We start from the raw sequence: 25,010 nt of genomic DNA, 5'->3' as shown, positions 1-25,010 counted from the left end.
TTTCCTCTTGAGTATACCTTGTTGCTAATAGTTTCCATATAGTCTCACTTTGGGGAACTCCTTAGACTGTTGGACGGCATTCCTCTTGATTTTGTTTGAAGAAAGTGGAATACATTGTCAAGGTTGAGGTGCACAGAGAATACTCTCAAATATTGCAAACAAAGTTGACTTGAGCTTGTCGTGCACGTCACTTCTTCTTTTATCCTTCTATGTGATCTCTCTCATGATGTGCTGAAGGAACATTGCGGCCCAATTCACTGGATTACCCATCTCCATGCAATGCATGAGTGCATAGTTATCCTTCATGATGTGCTGAAGGAACACTGTGGCCCAATTCACTGGATTACCCATCTCCATGTAATGCATGAGTGCATAGTTATCCTTCATGATGTGCTGAAGGAACACTGCGGCCCAATTCACTGGATTACCCATCTCCATGTAATGCATGAGTGCATAGTTATCCTTCAAGATGTAACCGTATTTTGTCAAGAGTAGAACTTGCTCCAGAAACCAATGACATTGTGCACATTTTTGTACACTCAAGGCATGCTTTACCAAAAAATATCCTTTTGAGTGAGCAGGAGATCCGAATTTCTTTATCATACCCGTGTCAAGGTACCAATATGGTGCTTTAATTGGAGCTCCTGGATTCAGTGGCAATTTCAATATGTTTGCAACCAACTCCATTGTGATCAGCATATCAGGTCCCCCAGGTGTAGTCCGTCTGAAGGCTTTGCATGCGGGTCATAATCCTGAGGGCTCCCATCCAGATCCTCACTGCGATATGAGGGATCGTCTCCAAAACTCCTGCAGAGTAGCAGTGACAGTGCCCCTCCACCCGCATCTACTCCGACAACGGGCCTATGGGCAAGCCTCTGTGGTGGCTAGCCAAAAGAAGTAGATCTTCCTTGGTCGGAAACTGGACCATAGACGTGTCCAAAACCTGGAACGGACCTCCTTGGGGCACACTCTGGGCCACCCAATGCCTCTCCCTCGAAGGGGTCCAAGTCGAAGAGTCCATCTGAAGCCTCCTGCCAATCTGAGTGGTATAGGAAAAGAAGGGCTTCTTGTCCACCTACTCGGTGAGGTCGATCCTGGAAGGCCAAAACCACTCTCTCGGATCCCATTGGACCTCCCTTAGGGGCCTACCTTCCTTGCATTAGAGCCATCCTGCCCAAAAGAAATGGCTATATTGTGTTAGAATCATCTTGCCTCAAAGCCGTACAAAGCAATATACCCCCGTTTGTTCGTTGTTTTAAGGCACAATTCCTCTCTCTCAACGCTCTAAACTGGTGGTACAGATTGCGGAGCTCAAAGACGGAAAATGTGTCCTCTCATTCTTGTCACCCTTACATACAAGGACACTATTCCCCTGTGTCTTGAGAGCTCATCTTGGTTGGTCTTCTCCCCAATCTCCACAGTCTCTGACCTGGTGTCAGGCTCATTGGAATGATCACATTGGTAGCCGAACTTCTAAGCTCCGATATGCCCGCTCAACATCAGCAAAACACCCAATGTTAGCGGAGATGTGTTGCACTCGTGGATCAATGGTCGCGAATGTCGGGATGGCTAATTTTCAAGGTGGTGTGTTGGAGCAAGCAGGCGAACGAAAAATAGGGTCTAAGAGACATTTTCAAGGGCGTGGGAATGCCCTGTGAGGAGGAGAATCATAGATCGGAAACCGTGAGATGCGAGACACGTGGAGGAACGGGGAATCGGACGGTGAGGGGGAGCAGAAATAGTAGGGCTGGAGTGTGAAATTTCCTGTGTTTTATTATCTTCTTCGTCGGCTTCTTTTTTCTTCGTTTTCTTCTTCTTATTGCTCTGCATCTCTGTATCGCCATCGCCATCGCCATAGCTATCACCTCGATCAAATTCAGTAGCTTTCTCATTTCCTCATCTTTTTTCTTTTGCCTCCTCTTCTGCCCTCCCTTCCTTGAGATTGGCCAACACGATGCAGCCCTTAGCCGGCGTTGGACATCCCGGAGCTGGCGTTGGACCGCCCCTTACAGGAGTTGGACCCCCCGCCGTCCCCGCTGCCGACCAGCAGCAGTGGGTCATGATGCCCCAACCCATGCAGCCGCTTATGCCTCAGCAACCCATGCAACAGCTCATGCCTCAGCCGGAGCAGCAGCCTATGCATATGCAGCCCGCCACGCACTCACATGTCCCCCAGACTCACGAAGAAGTCAGAACACTTTGGGTAGGAGACTTGCAGTTTTGGATGGAGGAGAGCTACCTTCGAAACTGTTTCGTGCACAGTGGAGAAGTAAGTTTTTTAGATATTCTCTTGAAGAAACGTGTCTATTCTTTTCTTCCTCGTAGACGTTTTTGGGATGCATCCCGTGCTCTGAGATGTCGATCGTTGGATGCCCGATGTAAACTGTGGGAATTGTGCGAACTTGTGGATTTCGATACCGTTCAGCAGATCCTAACTGCCTTGAGCCCGGGAAGATCGTGTTTTTAGATTTCAAGAGATTAATTTTCCCATAAGCGGTAACTATCTTTGTGTTATTTCATCCCTCCTGGTAACAAAGTGGCGTCCGAGCTCGCAGACTCTAATTGAAGGGGCTTCTAAATTCAGCGTACGTGGCAAAAGGCCGCACAAAACTTTTTTTTGGGCCTCTAAGCTTTCTCCTCTCTTAGGAAGACTGAAAGTCCTTCGGGTAGTTGCAGAGTCTGCTGCACTCACTCAGTGGTTTGTCCTGTACAACGAAGCACCGACATTTGCATCTGTAGCATTATGATGTCAGATGAAGTTAGGAACATATCTACGCTGAAATTGAGGGGACGGCAAGTTGGTTTTCTAGATTTACCATATGCTGTAGGATGCTGCTCAAAGATCCTATACATAGCTTTGCCACAACTTGAGATATTTATCGTTGGACGCTGAACTTGTGGAAAGAAGATTGATTACATTTGGGCTATAAAGAAAGAGCTCATCCAATCATTAGAAATTATCTTTCCATGCATTTCTTTGGCATTGGCCTTTTGCTTATATGCTTTAAATTTTGCATGCATTGTCACTATTCATCCAAGAGGAAATCAGCAACATCCACACTATCCTTCACAAGCAGTTGTAGCTTGAATGAAGAGATTTTGGACTACCGTTTGATTAGCCTTCTCCTTTAGTGCTAGCCTTCATCATGGCTGAGTCTACCCTTCACCTCCGGAGTGCCGACAGAAACTCAGTATGAAGACTTTGTATAAATGGATGCTCAAGTATGTGTGGGTGTGTGGATTTGTATGTGTGAGAGCATATTTTTATACTATGGTCTACACCCACTGTTGGGCACTATGACGTCAGTGGGGATGTCATAGTAGCTAGTCCTTGCTATGCATGATGGAGTTTATGATTTTCAACCTTGTGAGTGACTGTCATGAGATTGAAACTGCACTATGTTGTGTTTTTATAGGATGAGTTTGGGAATGTTCCTGGATTCATCTAGGTATATACACACTATCCTTCCCATTTTTTTTCTCAGCCATTCAAAGATTCCCTTGTTTCTTTTATTCAAAATTTTTATTGTGCTCCAATTTCATACTTTTGAATCCACATTCTCCCAACGGTTCTCTTTCCCAATATATCGCAACTAAGGACGATAGACCGCCATTCCATTTCAGCATATCCTGGCTATTTTGAGCTCGGGAAAATATATATGAAAGCCTCTCGCGTTTGTAGTCTGAACCCCATATTAAGAATGGTCGAGCGAAGGGCATACCCAGAGAAGATCGCATCTACACCTTATGCGATCACCAAGATATCGAGTCAGAGGAGCCATTCTTTATTGAGTAATTTTCATATCCTTTGTTACATATTTTCCTGTACTCTTTGAAAGCACATAGGCAAATCAGTCTACACAATCAAACTCCACGCATAGCATCATCACTAAGTTTTCCCAACCACACAGCACCAATCAACAGGACTCGAGACTTCGGCTACAAGCACACGAGCCAAAGATCCATTAGACTCGCCAATGGACTAGGGTATAGACCACCTTGGGGAACCTTTTCTCCACCTAATCAAACCGGAGACAAGCTACAAGGCTACAGAGCATAGCGAGCCCCACACATCGACAACTGCCACTGCTCCATCACAAGTTTTATGCCACGACAACAGCCTTGCAAATTGACAAGACGCCCCCACTAGCTCCCATCATCTCCATGAGATCAATGTTAAGCGTTGCGGGCAAGCTAAATTTGAGCATGTGAAATAGCACACCGGTTTGCTATAAGGAGGTAGAAGAAAATAACCCTAAGAAGTGCTCCTCTATGGCAAGAAATAAAATTTTGTTATCACTAATGAGAATTAGATCGAGACTCTCATTGTAAATAGGTGTAGGATTGCATTATTTCCACTGACTCGTCTTGAAAAGCTGAGTCGATGGAGCATGTGAGGTGTTGAAGATCATAACCTTGGTCTTCCCAAGGTTGACTGTCAGGTCTCTCTCTGTGCAGAACACCTCTAGGGCCTCCAAGTGTCTCTGCAGCCCCTCTGCTGAGAGAGAGAGAGATAGAGAGAGTCTATTATAATCTGTAGGAGACCAAAAGATCCATGAGATTTAAAAAATCAGATACAATGCAAAAAATCTGAATAATGAAGCCATTAAAGTGGGCATCCACTCCTAAAACAGTCTATTTTAATCTGCAGGAGACCAAAAGATCCATGAGACTAAAAAAATGCAAAAAAACTGAATAATGAAGCCATTAATGTGGGCATCCACTCCCAAAACCTACTTACTTACATCAGTTATAGATTGAGAGTTTTTAGGGTTCAATTGGAACTCCCTGATGAGTGCCTAGCCAATGTAAACAGCCCACTTCCCTTGTTTCTAGCTGCCTCCATATTTGCTAACTCAGTGGCTTTTTGCTTAAGTTGGGATCTACCCAAGAGATTCTGGAATCTTTTGGAACCTAGATGAGAGCTTATGCTTGGGTACTGATGAGAACATAAGCGTAGCTTTACTTAGTGGAAGATGTGTGATAAGAAAGGAAAAATAGGTATTTTTTAGACATTCTATTTGTTTGAAGGTGATTGGTCCACTTATGCTCCATTGAAGCTGTTGTAAGGGGCTTTCAATTCATGCATTCACTCACTCAGTCTTCTTTGGCCTGCCCTCTCCCCTTTCTCTCTCTCTCTCTCTCTCTCTCTCTGTGTCCTCCTCCTCCTCCTCCTCCTCTCTCTCTCTCTCTCTCTCTCTCTCTCTCTCTTTCTCTTCCCTTCTTCTTCTTCTTTTTCTTCTTCTTTCTCTCGGGGCAGGCCACTTGAATGAAATTCATCTTGTTATTATTAGTGTTATTATTTTTGAACTTCCAAAATTTGATTTTATTATTATTTCTCATTTACTCATAATTTTGTCTCTAGTCGCGTCTAAACTCCCTTCTTTCCTTCGTTCTTTTGAGGAGTCAAGCTGTATAGAATGTAGGCTGACCTGTTGCTGTGTGGAGGCGAGATGAGCTTGGAAGAGAGAGCCGGGCTGCAAAATGCAACCTGTTTGGGTTTGGTTCTGCTGTTATGACTGAGCTGCAACACTTCCGAGCTTCACGCTATGGCGACGGCAGGGCAACTGCAGACGATTTGCAACTTCGAGCTATGCAGGCAGCTAGTGCGGACTGAACTTCTGTGGTGGCAGACGAGCTGATCTGCAATGGGCTGACCTGCATTGGCTAAGCTGCAACAGGTTGAACTTCTGATTCAAACTATGGCCGCGGACGAGGTGAAACTTTGAACTACATCGGCTAGGGTGCAGTCGACTTGCAAAGCATATGACGGCTTCTTCAAAATCTGGTGCCAACCCCCTGGCTGAGCCATGGAGCTCAGCCTACCCATGAGTAGGATAGAAGTGGGGAGGGCAATGGATGTAGAGAGAGAGTGAGAGAAAGAGAGAGAGAGAGAGAGAGAGAGAGAGAGAGAGAGAGAGAGAGAGGAGTCAACTCAAGGAATTCAGTCTTTTTGTCATCCCTGAAATTGCAGTATGCGGCTTTATGTGATATGGTAATTGAAGCAAATGAATTCATTTGTGAAGAAGAAAGGCCTTCCTTTTCTTGCAGTCCCCAAATTTATATTGGAAATATTTTCTAACAATTGTGGATTCTACGCCATGTTGGTCATAGCATTTCTAAAATTTGTGGATTCTAAAGTGCTATGTTGTGTCATAGCAGTCCTAAAGCAATTCATTTTTTGAATATCCTCTGTAGGTGCTGTCCGTCAAGATTATCAGAAACAAGCAGACGATGGCCTCTGAAGGTTATGGATTTGTTGAATTTATTTCCCATGCTGCTGCTGAGAGAATCTTGCAGACATACAATGGTACACTCATGCCACAAACAGAGCAAACTTTTAGGCTAAACTGGGCTTCATTTGGCATGGGAGAAAGACGCATGGAAGGTGGCTCAGACCTTTCTATATTTGTTGGAGATCTTGCACCTGATGTGACTGACTATGTGTTGCAAGAGACATTCAGGTCTCATTATCCGTCTGTAAAGGGTGCAAAGGTCGTAATGGATCCTGTTTCTGGTCGGTCAAAGGGGTATGGATTTGTTCGCTTTGGAGAGGAGAATGAAAGGACACATGCAATGACAGAAATGAATGGCGTGTATTGCTCCAGCAGACCTATGCGTATAAGTGTTGCAACACCAAAGAAGTCTTTGGGTGTGGCTCAACAATATAGTGCGAAAGGTACTGTAATTGCATCTATAAAGATCTCAGTACTTACAAAATGTAATATTGGACTTGCACAAAGTGTTGAAAAATTGCATGCCTTGCACAAATTCAGTATTGTGTGAAGCTCATAAGACCTACCGTGTAACAGTAAGGCTAGTGTTGTTAGGAGTACATGCAATATTAGGCCTTTGCTAAGAGGTATCTTTACAAGGGCAAGTAGCATGGAACTTTGGATGCTCAATACCTTCCAATGTAGAGTTTGATCAAATTCCTTCACCCAGAGCTTTTACCATGGAGATTACTGAGTAAAGACACAAGAAAACCTCCAATTTGATTCTTTCATCTGTTTCACTTAGAAAAGGCTCTGAATTTTCCCATTTCGAGTTTCCTATTTCTCTGAAGCTTTCACTGAACCAATTTTATGGATTTAGTGTTTGTTCAGTTCTTACAATTGCCTTCAGTTTCCTTCAGTTTTCCTTTCCTCGTTGATTTTCCTGATTCAGCAGCTTTTGGTGCTGTGAAAACTATCTGAAGTTTCTCAACTTGGGAAAAATAGCAAAAGGTAAAGCTGGATTTTAAGGCTTATAAGGCTGATTTTGTCTTAAAGCAGGAGGTCAAGAGGCTCTTTTCACTAAGGGGCCCTGGAACAGTAACCTTCAACAGGAAAGCATCCTCGTGTTTAGTGGGTGGCCTCTTACTTAGGTCAGTTCTCCCATAATTGTCATTTCACTGCACTTGACGCATTGACTTTGACTGTGTAGCATACAAATGCTACTTTTCTTAGTTATTCGTTGTTGTAAAATTATGCACAGTGTGGTTACTTAATATACCTTGTACTAGGATCTTTTCTGCAAATCCCCTAATCAATTTAAAGTTGGCAACTGGGATTGGAAAATATGTTTGTGGCGCTATACATTCTTAGTTTCACAAGAACAACCTTTACTTAATTTAGAGGAGCCAAATCTACTTGATGTACTGTTTATCATCACCATCTCTTATTATCTGTTCAGTTTCATCTTTATGCACTGGTTTCCCCGTGGATCTGGCGTATCTGTGGTTGTAGCTGTCTTCCAAATTTTAAGGACTTTTTGAATTGTAATTATAAGAGCAAAAATTTCTAGTTGGTTGCGCATCTTCTGTAGCTACCGGTTGTGCATTCATCTCTAGTTTTTGGTGGGGCACCACCGTCTCATTCTTGGAGTGAGACTAAGCTTTGCATGCTGATGTTGATATGGAGCATGGCTATGAGCCTGGGTAACAATAGCTTATGTGCAAGGGTCACATGATTTCAAATGAGTCAATAAGTTCTTACATTTGTGTCTGCCCTCTCCTTTGGAATATATTGACATCTGCCTTCTATCGCTGTTAAGAAAATAGCTTTCATGATTTTTTTGGGTCTCATTTGCAAGGGTTTTCAATCCTTTTAAGTACTGTGTTATTTTTTGCATTTAATCTTATGCAGCCTCTGCTCCATATCAAAATGCCTACGGTGCTCAGACACAGGGATTTGCAACAGATAGTGATCCCAATAACACCACTGTAAGGCTTTACTTTTTTTTCTCCCCCCCCCCAATTCTGCTAATGTGATCCAAGTTTATATGAGGCCAGCAGCCCTGTTCTTGAAACTTTGGAAGCAGAATGGTTTATGAATGCATGCTGTGAAGGCTATGTGCTTGGTTTACCTGGTGGCTCTTTGCTGCAGCTCACAAGGTTTCTTTAAAAACATATGTGGTGCTTTGATCGTCTCCAGGTGTTTGTTGGTGGATTGGACCCTAATGTTACAGATCAGGATCTTAGACAAGTTTTCGGTCAATACGGTGATTTGATTTCTGTAAAGATTCCTGTTGGGAAAGGTTGTGGCTTTGTTCAATTTACACACAGGTAATTCATGCTTTTTGGTTCTATGACCTCTCTTTTGCTCTCTCTTTATGATAGTAGACCAGGCTTTGGAGGACTTCTTAATGCACTGCAATCCTTGCATTTAGACTTAACACTCTTAGAATGTTGCCTGGAAACCAATTTTAGAATTGGTCCGATCACCCTCATCCATCCTTTACTTTTGACCAGGGAAGAGACCCCCTTGGTCTCTACAACGATACTGATAGGTTACTGTCTTATATAAATTCTTCAATTAGATAGTGAACAGAATTTTTTGATAGCAGGAGGGTGACAGCTGGTTTTGTTATAAGATATATGGACACAGGTTGTTAGTACAAGGATTGGCTCTTGATGATTTTGCAATCACACTCAAGGGTAATAGACTTGCTTCCAAAGGACGTATTGCGGAGGGTCTTACAAATGTAGATGGGGTATCAATGTCATAGTAGCTAGTCCTTGCTATGCGTGATGGAGTTTATGGTTTTCAATCTTATGAGTGACTATCGTGTATGTTGTGTTTTTAGTGGATGAGTTTGGGAATGTTCTTGGATTCATCTAGGTATATGCTTCTGCCGTATTAGCGGAGATGCAAATTTCACCTTGTGAAGTTTTCGTCCAAGTTGCGGCTTGCTGGTATTGCGATAATTCTTTCTATCTTAAATGGTGCGTTGCCCTATCAACTAGATTTAGATGCTTGTTTGGGAGAGACTAAAATAAAATCGTTTAGACTTCACAAGCAGTTGTAGCTTGAATAAAGAGATTTTGGACTATTTTTTAATTAGCCTTCTCCTTTAGTGCTAGCCTTCGTCACGGCCAACTCTGCCCTTCACCTCCGGAGTGCCGACAGAAACTCACTACAAAGACTCTGTATAAATGGATGCTCAAGCATGTGTGGGTGTGTGGATTTGTATGTGTGAGAGCATATTTTTATACTATGGTCTACACCCACTGTTGGGTGTTGGTGACGTGTCATAGTAGCTAGTCCCTGCTATGCGTGATGGAGTTTATGGTTTTCAATCTTATGAGTGACTATCGTGAGATCAAAACTGCAGACTTAGCTAACAGGAAGCTGCCCACCTAGACTGGTTTCCAGACAGCAAGGTGGAGAAGATCATTCTAGACGGAAAGTCTACTCACGCTCGAGGTAGAGCACGCAGACTCTAGTCTAGAGATAGCCAGCAGATAGGAGAAGGACTTTTGTGGTAAGATCAGAGGACCACACCATTGGTGGGACTCTGGATCTGTCTCTTTTGTATTGTGTCCATAGTTGTGGACGGAAATATATTATTTGGTGGTTTCTCTATCTGGTTTGGTTCATTGTTTATTGACGAGTCTGCACACCTATTGAATGCACATAAGAAGAAGTTTGTGATTCCACACCCACACCGCACACTGTGTGAGCTCCTGGGCATTATTTCCGCTGCGTGTACCCTCTGTTGGGTATTTTCTAACAAAAAGCCGGGTTGGAAAGTTGATAATGTGACTATAGCACGCAGCTTCTTGAAGAGAGATCACACAAGGTGTTGGAATTACAGCAGCATCCGTGAGAAAAGGAGGTGGTGAAGCGGCTCCACAATATCGTGGTAGTGGTGTAAGGACAGAGATGAGCTTGTGTCGAAAAAAAGAACACCGTGAAGTAGAAAAGGGAAGGGAGCACGATACAGAGCATGAAACAGTGCCCGAAAGACGTAACAGAACATGTTTGGAGCAAGAAAAAGAGGAAGACAAAAGGCAACAAAGGTTGTAGATAACAATCAACACCAGCAAACGGAAGGCAGACTAAAGAGGCTCCGAGGCGGGATAACTTGCAATAATCGAGTTAAGATGCCTAAGTGTCAGAATTGCCAGGACTACTGCTTAAGAGTAAGCACTGAGACCAAACAAGCACTGAGACAAAAGTGACCTGAAAATTCTGAGTAGTGTGTGAGTTTTCAATTTTTGAATTCGAGTGAGGGATAATTTGGGAATGAAAGAGAGGATTATTTTGGCTTTTGAGGTGAAAATCTATTATTGTTTGTGTCACGATCTGTGACGTATTCCTTTCTCTATACCTTAGACTTATGGATTGTTTGATGAATGGACACTTGTGGAAAGGTATGCCCTTTCGACGGGACACTTCCTATGAGACACTCTATTGAAGAGACACTCCTATTGTAATGTACCCTCTCATCAAGGGTCACATCCTTCACAAGGGGTACACACCTCTTCATGCACATACACTTTGGAGTACACACCTTTTCATGTGTGACTCTTCACTCTCTATATAAGAGAGGCCCAATTGTATGGATGACACACTACAGATACTACAGACACTCAAGCAATACAATTATTCCTTGTTCTTTGCTATTTCAATCTTCTTTCTGTTCCTTAGCACGTTTCTAAATATAGTAAATCTAGGATTTCTTACAGTGGTATCAGAGCAAATTTTGCTCCTGCCTGTAGGAAATGCCCCCCAGCTTCTAGTGCCTATCTGATACATTTTTTTCGGCCAGAAGGATCCGTGCACTTTGTGCATGGAAGAGATGGAGAGAATGAGCGTAAAATTTTTTAGCGCCAACCCTGCCTAAAGTCATCATTGTGGCCTCTCCATCTCCCACACATCATGAGTTGATGTGAATGGACACGACAAAAATCGTGTCTTTTCATGTGCTTGGGTTGTTTCAAAACCAAGGGACGCACCTTTTCCACCATCGGACACACCTTTTGATGAAGAGTTTTGACTCCTCACCCAAGGGACATACCCCATCGTGGGAAAAAGGACACACCTCTTCATGTGGGGACACCCCTTTTGAAAAGAGGGTCACACGCCTTCATGAAAAGGTACACCTATTCCAAGGGTCACACCCCTTAGAATAGGCACACCTTTTGGGCACCAAGCACCTTAAAAAGGGTACCTAGAGGGGCTAAAAAGGATAACCCAGCCCCATACCTTAGGTCTTACCCTAGACTACCCACGGGTTAATTAAACCCACACATTAATTTTTGGCAACCACCCAACCTAGGCAGCCACAAACGAAAAAGGGACGATCCATTTCGACGCCCGTACGGGTTTTTGTCACGCAGGCTCGCCTCCCCTTGACCGTACGGATTTTGGTCACGCAGGATCCGCCATGTCTCCACGCCATATGCAGCCCCCCCCCCCCCCCCCCGCGGGCGGTTTGCTGCCAGCCCTGCAGCGCTAGATCAGCGCCAGAATCCCTGCCCAGGCTGCCGCGAATCAGCCCTCGGTAGCCAGCAGCCTGTTTCGCCATACGCAGCCTGCGCACCCCCCCCCTCCTCCCCTCCCCCCCTCTCTCCCTTTTGGCCAGCAGCGGTTCAGCCCTCTATCACGATGCAGACAGCCTGTGAAAAGTGCCGAGTTGCTGTTTTCCAATCCTGTCCAACCAGGCCGAGATCTGCTCCTCGCACCCCACAGGCACTTGTTCTCTGAAATCAACGCAGGAAATCTGCCTTTTCTGCATCCAGCCTCTGCCAACGCCGCTGTCTACTTCGAAAGTCTACCCGGCACCTATTTCTGGTTCACACATCCACGTGGATTTGCAAGGACAGCAGTATGGACCTCCGGACAGCGATCTGCAGGCTTTTTCTACGCAACTAATTGGCAGATTAAATCAATGCCAGGTGGATTCCTTCCATTCTACTTCTAAGGATTCGCTTTCATATTGTCATTTGACGCTTATTATCAAATTACAGCAAATGAAAGCTGCTTCCTTAAAGCATGGAAACCCCTGGTAATTCACTTGTCCCTTCAAGGACACCTCAGGCATCATCTACCACACAAAATCATGTTCAGATTGCAAAACCAGCCCATTTCGGAGCTTTGGCATCGTGGGTCTTCTGTGTCACGTGCCCTCCTAGTGATTTGGACCACATCCTACATTTTGTGCGTGAGGCACCTCAGTTACATTACTTCCTCAGCAAAGTCCAGGTTGTGTTCCACGAGACACGAAGATATCCAGAACCCGATATTCCTCACAAGTTTGCTGTCCATCTTTGGAGAGACTTTTATCCCTCAGCTTCAGCATCTCCAGGGTACTCTCCACCTCCTTCAGCTCCTAGATATCCTCCTATACAGGTTGTACCTTCCCCAAGACAGTATTTATACTCTGAAGGCACTCCTCCTGAATATCCTCCACTTCCGATAGCAGCTCCTTATCCCTTCTCAGATCCGTGGACTCTGCAACCTACCCCTGTACTTTCACGAGCAGTAATACCCATTTCGGCATCACCAGTGTTACCTCAGACAGGACCTCCTTTACCGGATTTCCACAGCTCGTTCCATTCTGCTTCTCCTGTCCCCTCCAACATGAGCAACCTCAGGGAGCAGCCCAAATCTTCTTCCAGGAATGGTACAAACTAGAGCGTAGGTTCGTGCTTTTCTCACAGGGACTTGAGATATGTTGCAACGCTCGCGTGGAGCCTCTCTGGAGATAAGCGACTCAAGTCTAAAAAAGGCCCTTGAAGTCAACTTACAAGGTGAAGCACTACTTCAAATTTCCCAGCTTCAGGACATCATCTCCGACTTGGTCCAGAAAGTCCAACAACTCCAAGATTCTCACAGTACTACACATACAGAGGATGACGTGACGCAACCAGACGACTATGTGGACTCATTCCCATCAGAGGTAGAAAACATTGAACTCCGTGCCCTCTATCGTTTACTCCAAGCTTCGAAAACTAAAAGACTTGACATTAAACCTCTGGAAGCCTACATTGGCCAACGAAATTGCCGAACAGTTAACCAATGGCTCACAAAATTGCACATGTACTTTGATACTGTTGACCTCACTGAAGGCAAAAAGATTGCCTTGGCAGCCTCCCTCCTCAAGGATACAGCTTTCCTATGGTGGCAAAGACGCTTAAAGGACGGCAAAAGTGTGTTAACTTGGGAACGTTTTGAACACGTGCTCCGTAAGCAGTTCATACTTGCCAATGCGGATTTCCAAGCACGTTCTAAACTCCGACAGTTGGAGCAAACAGGCTCCCTGTCTTCCTACATCTCTCAGTTCACCACATTGGTGCTGGAGATTGATGGTTTTACTTAGGATGATCGCCTTCATGCTTTTATCTCAAGCCTAAATCCCTCGTTACGCATTGATGTTCTTAAAGCAAACATCACCTTCACAGCTGGCGCTATTGCTTACGCAGAGCGCATTACAGATTTCCAAAACACAAGGAAGCAGAGTGCTAATTGAACATAGAACTCTACTATGGCCAAAGGTGCTTGTCCTCAAGATAACCCTAGGTTTAGAAAAAACTTGAGTAATAAAGGTCAGCGACAATCTCAAGATCCCCACAAGTCTCAGAAATCGTATGCTGGATTTCAACAAAAGCACTCCTCCAAGGATCACGCCTCTTCTTCTTCACAAAGTCGTCATTGTCATCCCCAACATAAAGGTGTGGCCACTGACAAGAAGAATAACCCCAACACAAAAGGACTTTGTATCATTTGTACAGGCGACCATAGATGGTTCGATTGTCCCAAGCGACCAAAGCAAAATTCCAATATGCAACCTAGTACTTCCCAAATAGAAGATGCTACCCCAGCATAAGACAAGAAAGGCAAAGCTGTTCGAATCGCAAATACCATCCACCTAAGCCTTGCCAGCAGCCCCGAACCTTCCCTGGCCACTCAAGTACATTGTTTAAGGATCGATTCGTGGAACAACGGTCACTATCCTCATCGACAGTGGTTGCTCTCATCACTTTCTAGCTAGTTCTATGGTTGATAAACTTCGGTTGACCACCAAACCTAGTCTCTATGGACTATCAGAGTGAATTTGCAAATGGAAGTATCTTCTTGTGCAACACCAGGATTAAAAACTTGTCTTTTCACATCCAACATTATATGGACAAGTTGAACTTCGACATCATGCCTCTTTCTCGGTGCGATGTCATACATAGACAACAGTGGCTCTACGACTATGATCCATCAATCCTAGTTGCCTCTGTTCTACAAGTAAAGAAGTGGGTTCGTAAATGTCAAGTAAAGACTTCACTTTTGTTGGTTACGGCAGTAGAGGAGACACCAACAAAGGATCCTCCTGAATACCTCAACCAAGCTTTTTTTCAGCCCTACCTGGATATTTTTCCACAGGAATTGCCAAAGCAGTTACCACCTCGACGACTAGTGGATCATCCAATCGAACTTATTTCCGGCAGTAATCCATCCACCGTCGAAACCTCCTTATCGGGTTTCTTACACTCAAAATGAAGAAATCCAAAGACAACTCGATAAAGGTCACATTCGGTGCAATCGTAGCCCTTTCGGATTTCCTGTACTACTTGTGGAAAAAAAGAATAAGTCAATGCGCCTCTGCTCGATTACTGAGCCCTCAATAAGATCACTATCAAAAACAATTATCCATTGCCTCGCATTAATGACCTCTTCGATCAACTTCTACACGCAACACAATTCTCAAAGATTGATCTTCGTTCAAGTTATCATCAAATTCACATACGAGAAGGCGATGAGTACGAGACATCTTTTCGAAAAAAGTATGGACACTATGAATGTTTGGTCATGTCTTTTGGGTTAAACAATGTCCCGGCCACATTCATGATACTAATGAACGACATCTTCAGACCTTTCCTCGATAAGTTTGTCATCGTTTACCTAGTTGACATCCTCGTTTTCATCAGATCCCTATATGAGCACAAACAACATCTTCACCAGTTTTTACAGTTCTGCGCGCAAATTCTCTCTACATCAACATTGAGAAGAGTGAGTTCTTCAAGACCCAACTCGAATATTTGGGACATGTTTTTTCAGCTCAAGGCATCTCTGTGGATCCCAAGAAGGTCGAGGTAATCCGAAATTGGCCTACTCCTAAGAATGTTCATGATGTCCGCTCTTTTCTCGGATTGGCAAACTTCTACCATACAAAGGTCTATCAGATTTTCGAAATCGCAGCTCCTATGTCTGAATTATTGAAAAGCAAAACAGTTTTTTAATGGCTTCCTGAAACAGAGTATAGTTTCCAACAACTCAAGCAAGCACTCACTACCACACCAGTTATGGCTATTGTTGACCCAAACCTTCCATTTGAGGTCACGACCGACACTTCCGACATCGCTACAGGAGCAATCTTGATGCAAGAAGACCGAGTTATTGCTTTGGACAGCCATAAACATTCCGATATCCAAACCCGATACCCAGTTTATGATAAGGAGTTTCTTACCATTGTACATGCTTATCGCTCTTGGAAACATTAACTCATGGGAGCCGACTCTGTGGTCAAGATAGACCATCACTCTCTAAAGTATATCTTTACTCAGCCAGTCATGAACGCTCGACAAGCACGTTGGGTTGAGTTTCTGGTCAACTTTCACATGACCATTGAGTACATTCTAAGACTACGCAATGTAGTTGCAGATGCTCTCAGTAGGTTAACTCTAGCATCAGCTATGGTAATCTCTACATTATCTGTGGATGTTTCGAATTCATTCAAAGGGAAGTATTTCAATGATAAAGACTTCGGCACAGCAGTACAAATTCTTTCAAAAGATCAACCTTCGACTTCCGAATAGAAGATTTGTTATTCTATTCTTATACGGACGACCTTTTGTATTATCAAGATCGCATATGTGTACCACATGACAAGAATGCCCGACGTCTTTTGTTAAAAGAGCATCATCTAGTTTCTTATGCCGCCCATCTAGGCATCAACAAGACTTATAGGTTGCTGAGTGCAACATACTACTGGCCTCAGATGAAAAGCGACGTCATCCAAATGGTTACATCTTGCTTATCTTGTCAACAAATGAAAGCAAGCCGACGACTTCCAGCAAGACTTCTTTAGCCTCTTCCAGTTCTAACTGAAAGGTGGGGAAGTATTTTCATGGATTTCATTACAACACTACCACGATCCTCCAGAGGTAACACTCAGATTATGGTAATTGTTGATCGATTGTCCAAAATGGCACACTTTGTTGCTTGCTAAAGCAGTGCACAGGCTCTGGACATCTCCAAACTCTTCATACAACACATCCTCCGACACCATGGATTGCCCAAGAATATCATATCTGACAGAGATCCTAAGTTTACCAGTCACTTTTGGATTTCACTGTTCGAATCTTTGGGAACAACTCTAATGTTCAATTCAACCTACCACCCAGAATCAAATGGCCAGACTAAAAGAGTCAACCAAGTTCTGGAAGAAATGCTTTGACATTATATTCAGTCACGCCTAGCATCTACCACTCCTTGAGTTTGCTTATAATAACTCTTTCCATAGTGCCATCAGCATGACTCCATTTCAAGCAGCTTATGGACATACTCTGATAGTACCAATGAATTTTATACTTCAACATCGAGTGGCCCTAGCTGATCAACTGGTTCAAGAAATGCAAGACATTCTACTCGAAGTCAGGGATCATATGCGAAAAGTGCAAGAGCGGTATCAATGGTCTGCTAATAAACATAGACTTTACCTAGAATTTGACACTGGTGACATGGTGCTATTATTTGTAGCCCCACATCGCTATAAGACGGTTAAGTCTGTGTTTCCTAAGTTGCGAGTAAGATACTATGGACCTTTCCGGATCGTCGAGCAAAATTTACCTTTAAGTTACGAATTGGAAGTACCACCATCATGGGGTAAAATTCATCCGACATTTCATATTTATTGGCTAAAGACGTACATTTCAGGCGATGAAGCAGTTCCTCTTGCAGGTGATTATGTCTCAGAAATCGAAGACGATTATGTTCTCCTTATTTCTGAGCGTATTCTGGACCATCGATAGCGAGAGATTGAACATCGGCTTATCACGGAATTCCTTGTTCTTTGGCGAGATCTGGACGACTCTGACGCTCCTTGGCAATCTGATGAAGACTTACAGCAGTACCCTGACATTTTACAGCAGTATTTTCAAAATTTACCGTGATATTTTCTACATCAGTTCATTATCTCCACCAGGGTCTTATTTTGAGTGGGAGGGGATGTCTCGATCTGTGACGTATTTCTTTCTCTATACCTTAGACTTATGGATTGTTTGATGAATGGACACTTGTGGAAGGGTATGCCCTTTTGACGGGACACTTCCTATGAGTCACAACCCTTCACCACAAGAGACACTCTATTGAAGAGACACTGCTATTGTAATGTACTCTCTCATCAATGGTCACACCCTTCACAAGGGGTACACTTCTCTTCATGCACATACACCTTTGGAGTACGCACCTTTTCATGTGTGACTCTTTACTCTCTATATAAGAGAGGCCCAATTGTATGGTTGACACACTACAGATACTACAGTCACTCAAGCAATACAATTATTCCTTGTTCTCTGCTATTTCAATCTCCTTTTTGTTCCTTAGCACATTTCTAAATATAGTAAATCTAGGATTTCTTACAGTTTGTGTGTGGGTGTGCCTGTGCGTGCCAGTTGTGGATGCACATGCGCAGACACGTCCATAATCACATACCTATATGCATTTACCTATGCTTTTGGCTAAATTGTGAGCCTTCTTGGAGGGTTCAAGTCACCTTTATGGTGTTTTGTGTAGCAGCCAAGGATCCCAGACTATAGGGGTTTTGGAAGGGCAGTGTCCAGCAAGCTTAGCTATCTAGAGCCAAATCCATTGGTAGGGGAGAACAGAGGAGTTATGTAGTGACGACAATTGAAATTCCAGTATTTGTGATATTACATGCAAGGGGGGAGAGCTTAGAATTTGGAATGAGAGTGATAGAGGGGAGGGGAGAAAGAGGGAGAGCGGCAATCCCGAGGGGGGGGGTAGGGAGTGAGGGTGCGAGTGGGAGAGGAAGACTGATAGTGAGCTTTATGATGGACTTTGTCGGACACAAGCGCGCGCACACACATGAGAGAGAGAGAGAGAGAGAGAGAGAGAGAGAGAGAGAGAGAGAGATCACTCTGTTTCTCTTTAGCGAATTATTTTCCAGCCTATCATCGAGTTTTCTCTTTTCTATCCAAGTATTCCAGCCACCAAACGAAGCATCTTTACAATGTGACTCGTACTCTGCGAATTGAGTCTTGGAGTTGCGATTTTGATTTCCAGTTACTTGCGACGAGTTTGGGCATGTTCGTGGACTCATCTAGGTATATGCTTCTGCCGTATTAGCGGACATGCAAATTTCACCTTGTGAAGTTTTCGTCCATGTTGCAGCCTGCAGGTTTTGTGATAATTCTTTCTATCTTAAGTGGTGCGTTGCCCTATCAGCTAGATTTGGATGCTCGTGTGGGAGAGACTAAAATGAAACCGTTTAGTCTTCACAAGCAGGTGTAGCTTGAATGAAGAGATTTTGGACTACCTTTTGATTAGCCTTCTCCTTCAGTGCTAGCCTTTGTCATGGCTGAGTTTGCCCTTCACCTCCGGAGTGCCGACAGAAACTCAATATGAAGAATTTGTATAAATGGATGCCCAAGTATGTGTGGGTGTGTGGATTTGTGTGTGTGAGAGCATATGTTTATACTATGGTCTACACCCAATGTTGGGCACTGATGATGTCAGTGGGGAATAGTGGCTAGTCCCTGCTATGCGTGATGGAGTTTATGGTTTTCAATCTTATGAGTGACTCTCATGAATTGAAACTGCACTATGTTGTGTTTTTAGAGGACTAGTTTGGGCATGTTCTTGGGCTCATCTAGGTATATATTTGTGATGGTGTTTTTCCAAGAGTGAATCAACCAGGGAGCTGTGATTTGACTAGTGGAACTGAGTTTGAGTTCGGTGCAAAGTTTCAATAGTAGCTTTTCCACCCAGCTTGAATCCTTGTTTTGACACATCTATGCCATTGATGGTCAGAAGGGACGTATGTTCCAAGATACTTGACGGATTCCACAACTTCGCGGTCCCTCCCATGATAAGTGATACGATTGAGAGTTTTTCGCCAGCATAATCTTTGTTTTGTTTGTGTTTTCTTGCAGCCCACTATTTTTGCAGAAGATATCCAGTACATGTATCAAGACGAGCGTCTTCTTGTGTTTTTACTGTGTTAGGACAATGTCATACAATAGTAAGAGAATGACTTTTGCACCAATTTGACGTCCCATTTACCCCTCTTAGGCTGTATACTTTGTAACCAATTCCTCCACCTCATCAATGCAAATTGCAAAAGAGAGAGAGAGAGAGAGAGAGAGAGAGAGAGAGAGAGAGAGAGAGATGTATTAACGTCTTTGGGAGGCCTCTTGGGCCTATGAGGCAATGCACAATCATAAAACGTAACTCTTATAAGCCACAATGTGTTGAGGCAAAGGGATCGTTAGGACTTCTTGAGTTCTATCCTAAGAAACTCAAAAACACACAAAGTCATTCAAAACACACAAATTCAGAAATCCTGAAGTGACAAGAGATGTGATCATGTGTCATCTCTGATCTTGGTACATGACAGCTCTCTTGTGGGATGTGAACATATTGTGTATCCCTTTGTCAAGTTGTCTCTTGTTGCAGCGAGGGATGTGGTCCCTGTATTCGGTGAGCCATATCGAGAGTGACACCTCGGTTTTGGCAGTCCTCTGGACCCACATCATGCGTGCTCTTGTCAATCTCTGCATCGTGCATCGTCTATGTCTGGCTCCACAGCTCCACATGGTCTCTTACCACTGATTCTCTCTGCCCTTGTAACAGCTAGCTCCTCCTCCTCTGCTCCATTATGTCCTGGTTCTGACTCAAATACTGCGATGTCGGTGTGCTCGATTTCTCTATTGCCTGTGGCACAGTCACCTCTTGCTGTCTGGTCTGTCTCAATAGGGTCTCTCAATGTTGCCACATCTCAATCAGATAGAGACCGGTGCAAACCTGGTCATGAAGTGTATCAGCCGAGAGCCCAAAACCATGACCCTCCTGAAAGTAGGACGATGGCATGTGAGAAATTGGTTGGGGTTTCGTTGGTATACAAAGGGCTTTAAATATCCATGCTCTTTCTTTTCTTGATTGATGTACTGATTGTGCAGGTCTTGTGCTGAGGAGGCCATTCAAAAACTTCACGGGACTGTCATTGGCCAGCAATCTGTTCGTCTTTCTTGGGGCAGAAGTCCTGTCAACAAGCAGGTGGGACATGAGAAATCATATTTTTACATATATTTTTGGTTGTAATCAATTGAACCCTTTAGTCTGCTTGAAGCGCTTGGATCATATTGACACGTTTGTTTTTATGTTTTGGCAGATCCAGCCTTCTGGCTGGGGGCAGCCTCAGCCTGATCCAAATCAATGGAACATGGGTTATTACGGCTATGGTCAAGGCTATGAGGGCTATGGTTATGCTGCTCCATCACAAGAGGCTACCGCATATGCCTATAGCAACTATCCTGGATATGGCAACTATACCCAGCAGGTGAGCTAGAGTTGGATGCAGACCTTGCAAATGTAGTAATGGTTATTTATAATCTTACCAGATAGTGAGAGCTAGCCCCAACAGCTAGCATTATGATTCTTCTTGCCAGCAGGAAAGCCTTTGTAAGTTTACATAGGAATGGTGCTCTCTAAGTTTCTCCTTTAAAGCTTTCCTGCAGTCATATGTGGAAGCTCAAATGTTCTTTCGTTTCTGCAAGGTAGGGCTGGCATTTTGACAGTGTTGCTTTGCTTTTGATTTGTTCAGGTTTAGTAGCCTTCATCTATCTGCTCGCGGTAGTTAAACTCACACAGTCATACCGGCTGTGTGAGTATATCTCTGACTCTGTGTGCCACCAATCTACGTGGTTTATGTTCTGAAGCTCAGTAGCTCTTCATTTCTCCTATGCTACTTCAATTTTTATTTTGATTCAGATCATTGATTCAAGAACATTTGTGCGAGTAGATGTGCTTGTTATGCTTAAAATCCTCAATGCTCCAGGACCAGCGAAATCAAAATTTGATTGTTAGTGTATATCCTCCGTTACTATCTGAATGTTACAGAAAAGAGCTGCCTTCAAAATAGTCTGACCTGTATCTTAGGATGTCATTGGGACTACAGGATTCTCTCTGCTGCTATCTGAGAAGAGGTTTATTTGCCATCTGTGAGGTTTATTTTCAATCTGTGAGGTTTCTAGCCAAAAGCTCCATGGGCGCTCTTTTTATAATGTAAGGTGTCTGGTCAGTTTTAGAACACACAAAAAACCTATGCACATATGGAAGAGTTTTAACCTATGCGCAAGCGTAGATTAATTGGGCCACAGCCAAATAGGTGGATTTAACAAAATAGCTTGACTATTTTGAGCGAGGAAAGTTGTATTAAATCCCTTGGTATTTGGAAGAGTTTGTGGATAATTTTTTGAGCTTTCCTAGTGTAGTTAGTTTGGCTCATATGTGAAGGGTTTCTCATGAGGTCTCCATGTAAGTATTTAATAAGAAATGTTGTTATTGTGACACAATAAGACATTGGTAAATTTCAAAAGTCAACGATAAGGTATAAAGGTTTGTAAAGGACTTTGTATATAGGCAATTTTGTAAGCCCTATTTGTTGTCCTAGACTCCCCTATTTGTTATCCCCTGAGAGTCTCGTATTGAAGATGGATGATGACATTCTAAACTGAAGCTATATTTCTCAGGCTTCTTTAGGAGATTTGTTTGTGGATAGTGTAGTGTCTAATGGGAGAAGTGGTTTTTGTTGATGCTTGTTGAATTTTGTAAAAGCTACATAAATTACTGAAAATGCTTTCTCTACTTAGCTTTGGAGTTTCCTCATAGCTCAATGTAGTAGGTAGACTTTGAGAAGTTGATGCCTTGCGTTAACATGAGGTGTATGTTTCCTATCATTATACTAACGAATTTGAGCCTTTTGTCATTTGATTATGGCAATATTGACACCAAGTCCTTGTTGGGTCTTTTGTATAGGCGCCATCTCACTTGTTCTTGTTGGTCGTGTTGTGAAGTCGAATTTTCTTTTGAGTGATGTGTGTTTTCACATAAATGCTTTGTCTTTTTTATGGAATTTCATTGTGCAGAAATGGCCACATTTGTTTTCTTTGAATTATCTTTTAAGCCAACCATATTCATTCACTACCACACTCACATGTGCACCCACTAAGTGGGTGAAGTTGAGTACTTCCTTTTTTCATATATCTTTATATCATGATTGAGAATGTCATTGATTATAATGTAGTGGATTATATTGATCAATAATTAATCGTTGTGACAAATTGAAGGTTCACCATGGTATTGACTTAAAAAATATTCTTTGAACAACTTTAACTTTGAAGTTGATAAATTGAAGGTTCATGGCGGAATTGAAGTTGAAAAATTTGCTTTGAATCATCCCCCCTTTGTCTTGGCTAGTCCCATATAGGTAAACACAATTGCACGCATGCAAGCACACACAATCAGGTCTTTAGAATCTACATCTAAGAATAATAATATCTATAAAAATTAAAACTATAGTGCTTGATTATAGTCACCGTTTTTTTTTCTTGGTGGGAGATGTTGGAGTTTGTTTCTTGACTCCCAAAGTCACTTGTGGGCCACTTCAATAAAACCACTAGTTTCTCTCATTGATCAAAGCTATGTGAGGTTTTTTGACTTGTATATTCCAAATGTCCTTGTAGGCAAAGCCCTTGAACTATGATGGAAGTTGAAACTCCTTTGGATTCAAGCTTAGCCCATATTTTATGTTGACTGAAAAATAGGGTAGATGAGAGGATAAGGTTGATGGAGAAAAGGTAATTTATCCTAGTGAAGAATCACATTGTTAGCAATGAAGACAATGATAAGGCTTTAAGTGAAATTGGCCATTATACATGATTGTATTGTTTGTTAAATTGCTTGAAGATGTGTCTTGAACAAGGTCATGTTCTAGCTCTATGTATGTTATTCCTTACACACAGTTCCCTTCCCTTGGATTCCAATTTGCCATTAATGCTTTCAAGGGATTCTTTAGGGCTATGCCATCCAAATATGTTAACTATGTCTTGAGATTGGGATGTGCGATTAACGTCTTGCCCTAATAGGTGGATATAAGTGTAGTCCACATCTTAGATGCTTGCATCACTTAGGTGTGTTATAAAGATGTTATTTGTATACCTTTCCATCTTGCATTTTAAAAGAACAAAAAATTTGTATCAAAATTCCTTATCCCACTATTGGTCTCTTGTGGGTGACTTAGTGGCGTTCTTTGCTTATCTAGCCTTAGGGCTCAAAGAGTATCATACCATTATTTGCCCCTTGTTCAAAACTTTAAGGTTTTGCTTTTACTTTCTTCCTATGCGAGGTTGTATCTTCATTGGAGTTAATGTTGGCAAAATGAAATCTTTTATGTGATGAAACTTCCACCTTGTATTTGGATCATAAGTTTTTACAAAATGATAGGGCATCTCCCTTGTGCCTCTTATCTCTAGTTCTCCATGCATGCCATCTAAGATAGTGATTGATGATGCAATAATTTTATGAGAGTAGCCTTGTAAAAAACTATGAAATTGAAACATGTGCAAGCAAGTACACATTTAAAATACCCTTATGTTTACAATTTCACATGTTCAACTACAATGAAGTTTGTAATAAATTAATGGACACGAAATTTTGAAATTGTAGCTAGACCATGTATGCAGCTTTCAAAGCCTTGAAGGTTGTGAAAAAAGCCTTAGGCTTACACTTGGTGATGCGATCTTTTGTGGAAAGTTTGCAGATTAACACACCACAGTAGAAAGTTAAGGTGACAAGTAGTGGTGGTCATGTGAATTCTCTTTGCCCACACGAAGCAATCATCATACGGTGCCCATCGCTTCCCGACACACGTGCTAAAGAATGGAATCTTAATCGAATGAGAATTGTGAATGTCTTTGAGTGAGGCTATGGAGAGGTTTGTGGTTGGAGTTCACTCATCCCAAAAGGGCCCAAGCCCATATGAGTGTTTCACTAGTAGGCTAAGACTCTTGTGCTTGGACAAATGGAATTTGCGTAAGGGCATCAATGCTAAACCATTCATCAGAAGTTGCATTCCATGGATCAAGCCATTGAGAAAGACCTCTACTATTGAAATTACGAGCAATTCTCGAACTATCTGAATCAATACATTATTACAAAAAGGAGAGCTATTGATCCAAATATTAAATTTGAATGAGTCGTAACCATTTAAACTCTAGGTACTTTGCAAGTCGAACCTTGTAGTCTATGTTGCTAAACACCAACCAATTTGTACAATATCTCACATTAAGGGATTTTGATTGGAAATCTTGATAGGATTAACTTCTGCCACTTTGTGCTGCCATTTGAAATCCTCAGAACTTTTATTTGCTAGATCAAGTGATGAGAGAAAATCGTCTAGTGCTAAGATGAATGAAGCTAAAATATCCATTTGGTGAACAATCGCTTGCATTCGTTTTTGAGTGTGTCTATCCGTGGACCACGCGCATCTTTAGGGGGAGTCACATAATCGCATGTAATTGAATGCCCTTGTTGTTGCCACAAAAATTCCCTTGAGAGTCTTTCAATAGTGAAAGCCCTAGTTATGAGAATGGTAGAATTATTGAAACATACACGAAGAGAGGCTCCTAAAAGTTTTTCAAAAGAGTCGATCGGCCATGTCCACTTATTATATTA

The 25,010-nt window shown here is 42.7% G+C and overlaps 1 protein-coding gene across 3 annotated transcripts; it reads left to right on the top strand.

Annotated features, from left to right (window-relative positions):
- Positions 1 to 1,795: 1,795 nt before the first annotated feature.
- On the top strand, positions 1,796 to 21,930 carry LOC147905694 (polyadenylate-binding protein RBP47B'-like). 3 transcript variants are annotated; one of them, XM_087374115.1, is made up of 7 exons: positions 1,800 to 2,269; positions 6,199 to 6,679; positions 8,127 to 8,203; positions 8,415 to 8,545; positions 20,456 to 20,552; positions 20,668 to 20,835; positions 21,100 to 21,930. In XM_087374115.1, the coding sequence occupies exons 1-7, from the start codon at positions 1,955 to 1,957 to the stop codon at positions 21,103 to 21,105; spliced, it is 1,275 nt and encodes a 424-aa protein (XP_087230241.1). In that variant the 5' UTR covers positions 1,800 to 1,954; the 3' UTR covers positions 21,106 to 21,930. The 3 variants fall into 3 exon arrangements, with proteins under 3 accessions (XP_087230249.1, XP_087230232.1, XP_087230241.1); XM_087374123.1 differs by lacking the exon at positions 21,100 to 21,930 and having other exon boundaries at positions 1,796 to 2,269; positions 20,674 to 20,844; XM_087374106.1 differs by lacking the exon at positions 21,100 to 21,930 and having other exon boundaries at positions 1,799 to 2,269; positions 20,668 to 20,844.
- Positions 21,931 to 25,010: the final 3,080 nt, after the last annotated feature.

This window comes from Dipteris shenzhenensis, chromosome 1 (assembly GCF_047967505.1).
Source record: "Dipteris shenzhenensis isolate YYH24624 ecotype China chromosome 1, Dip_SZ_1.0, whole genome shotgun sequence".
NCBI lineage: Eukaryota > Viridiplantae > Streptophyta > Polypodiopsida > Gleicheniales > Dipteridaceae > Dipteris > Dipteris shenzhenensis.
The sequence above is the reverse complement of the archived record's forward strand: the minus strand, read 5'-3'. Positions and strand labels throughout refer to the sequence as shown.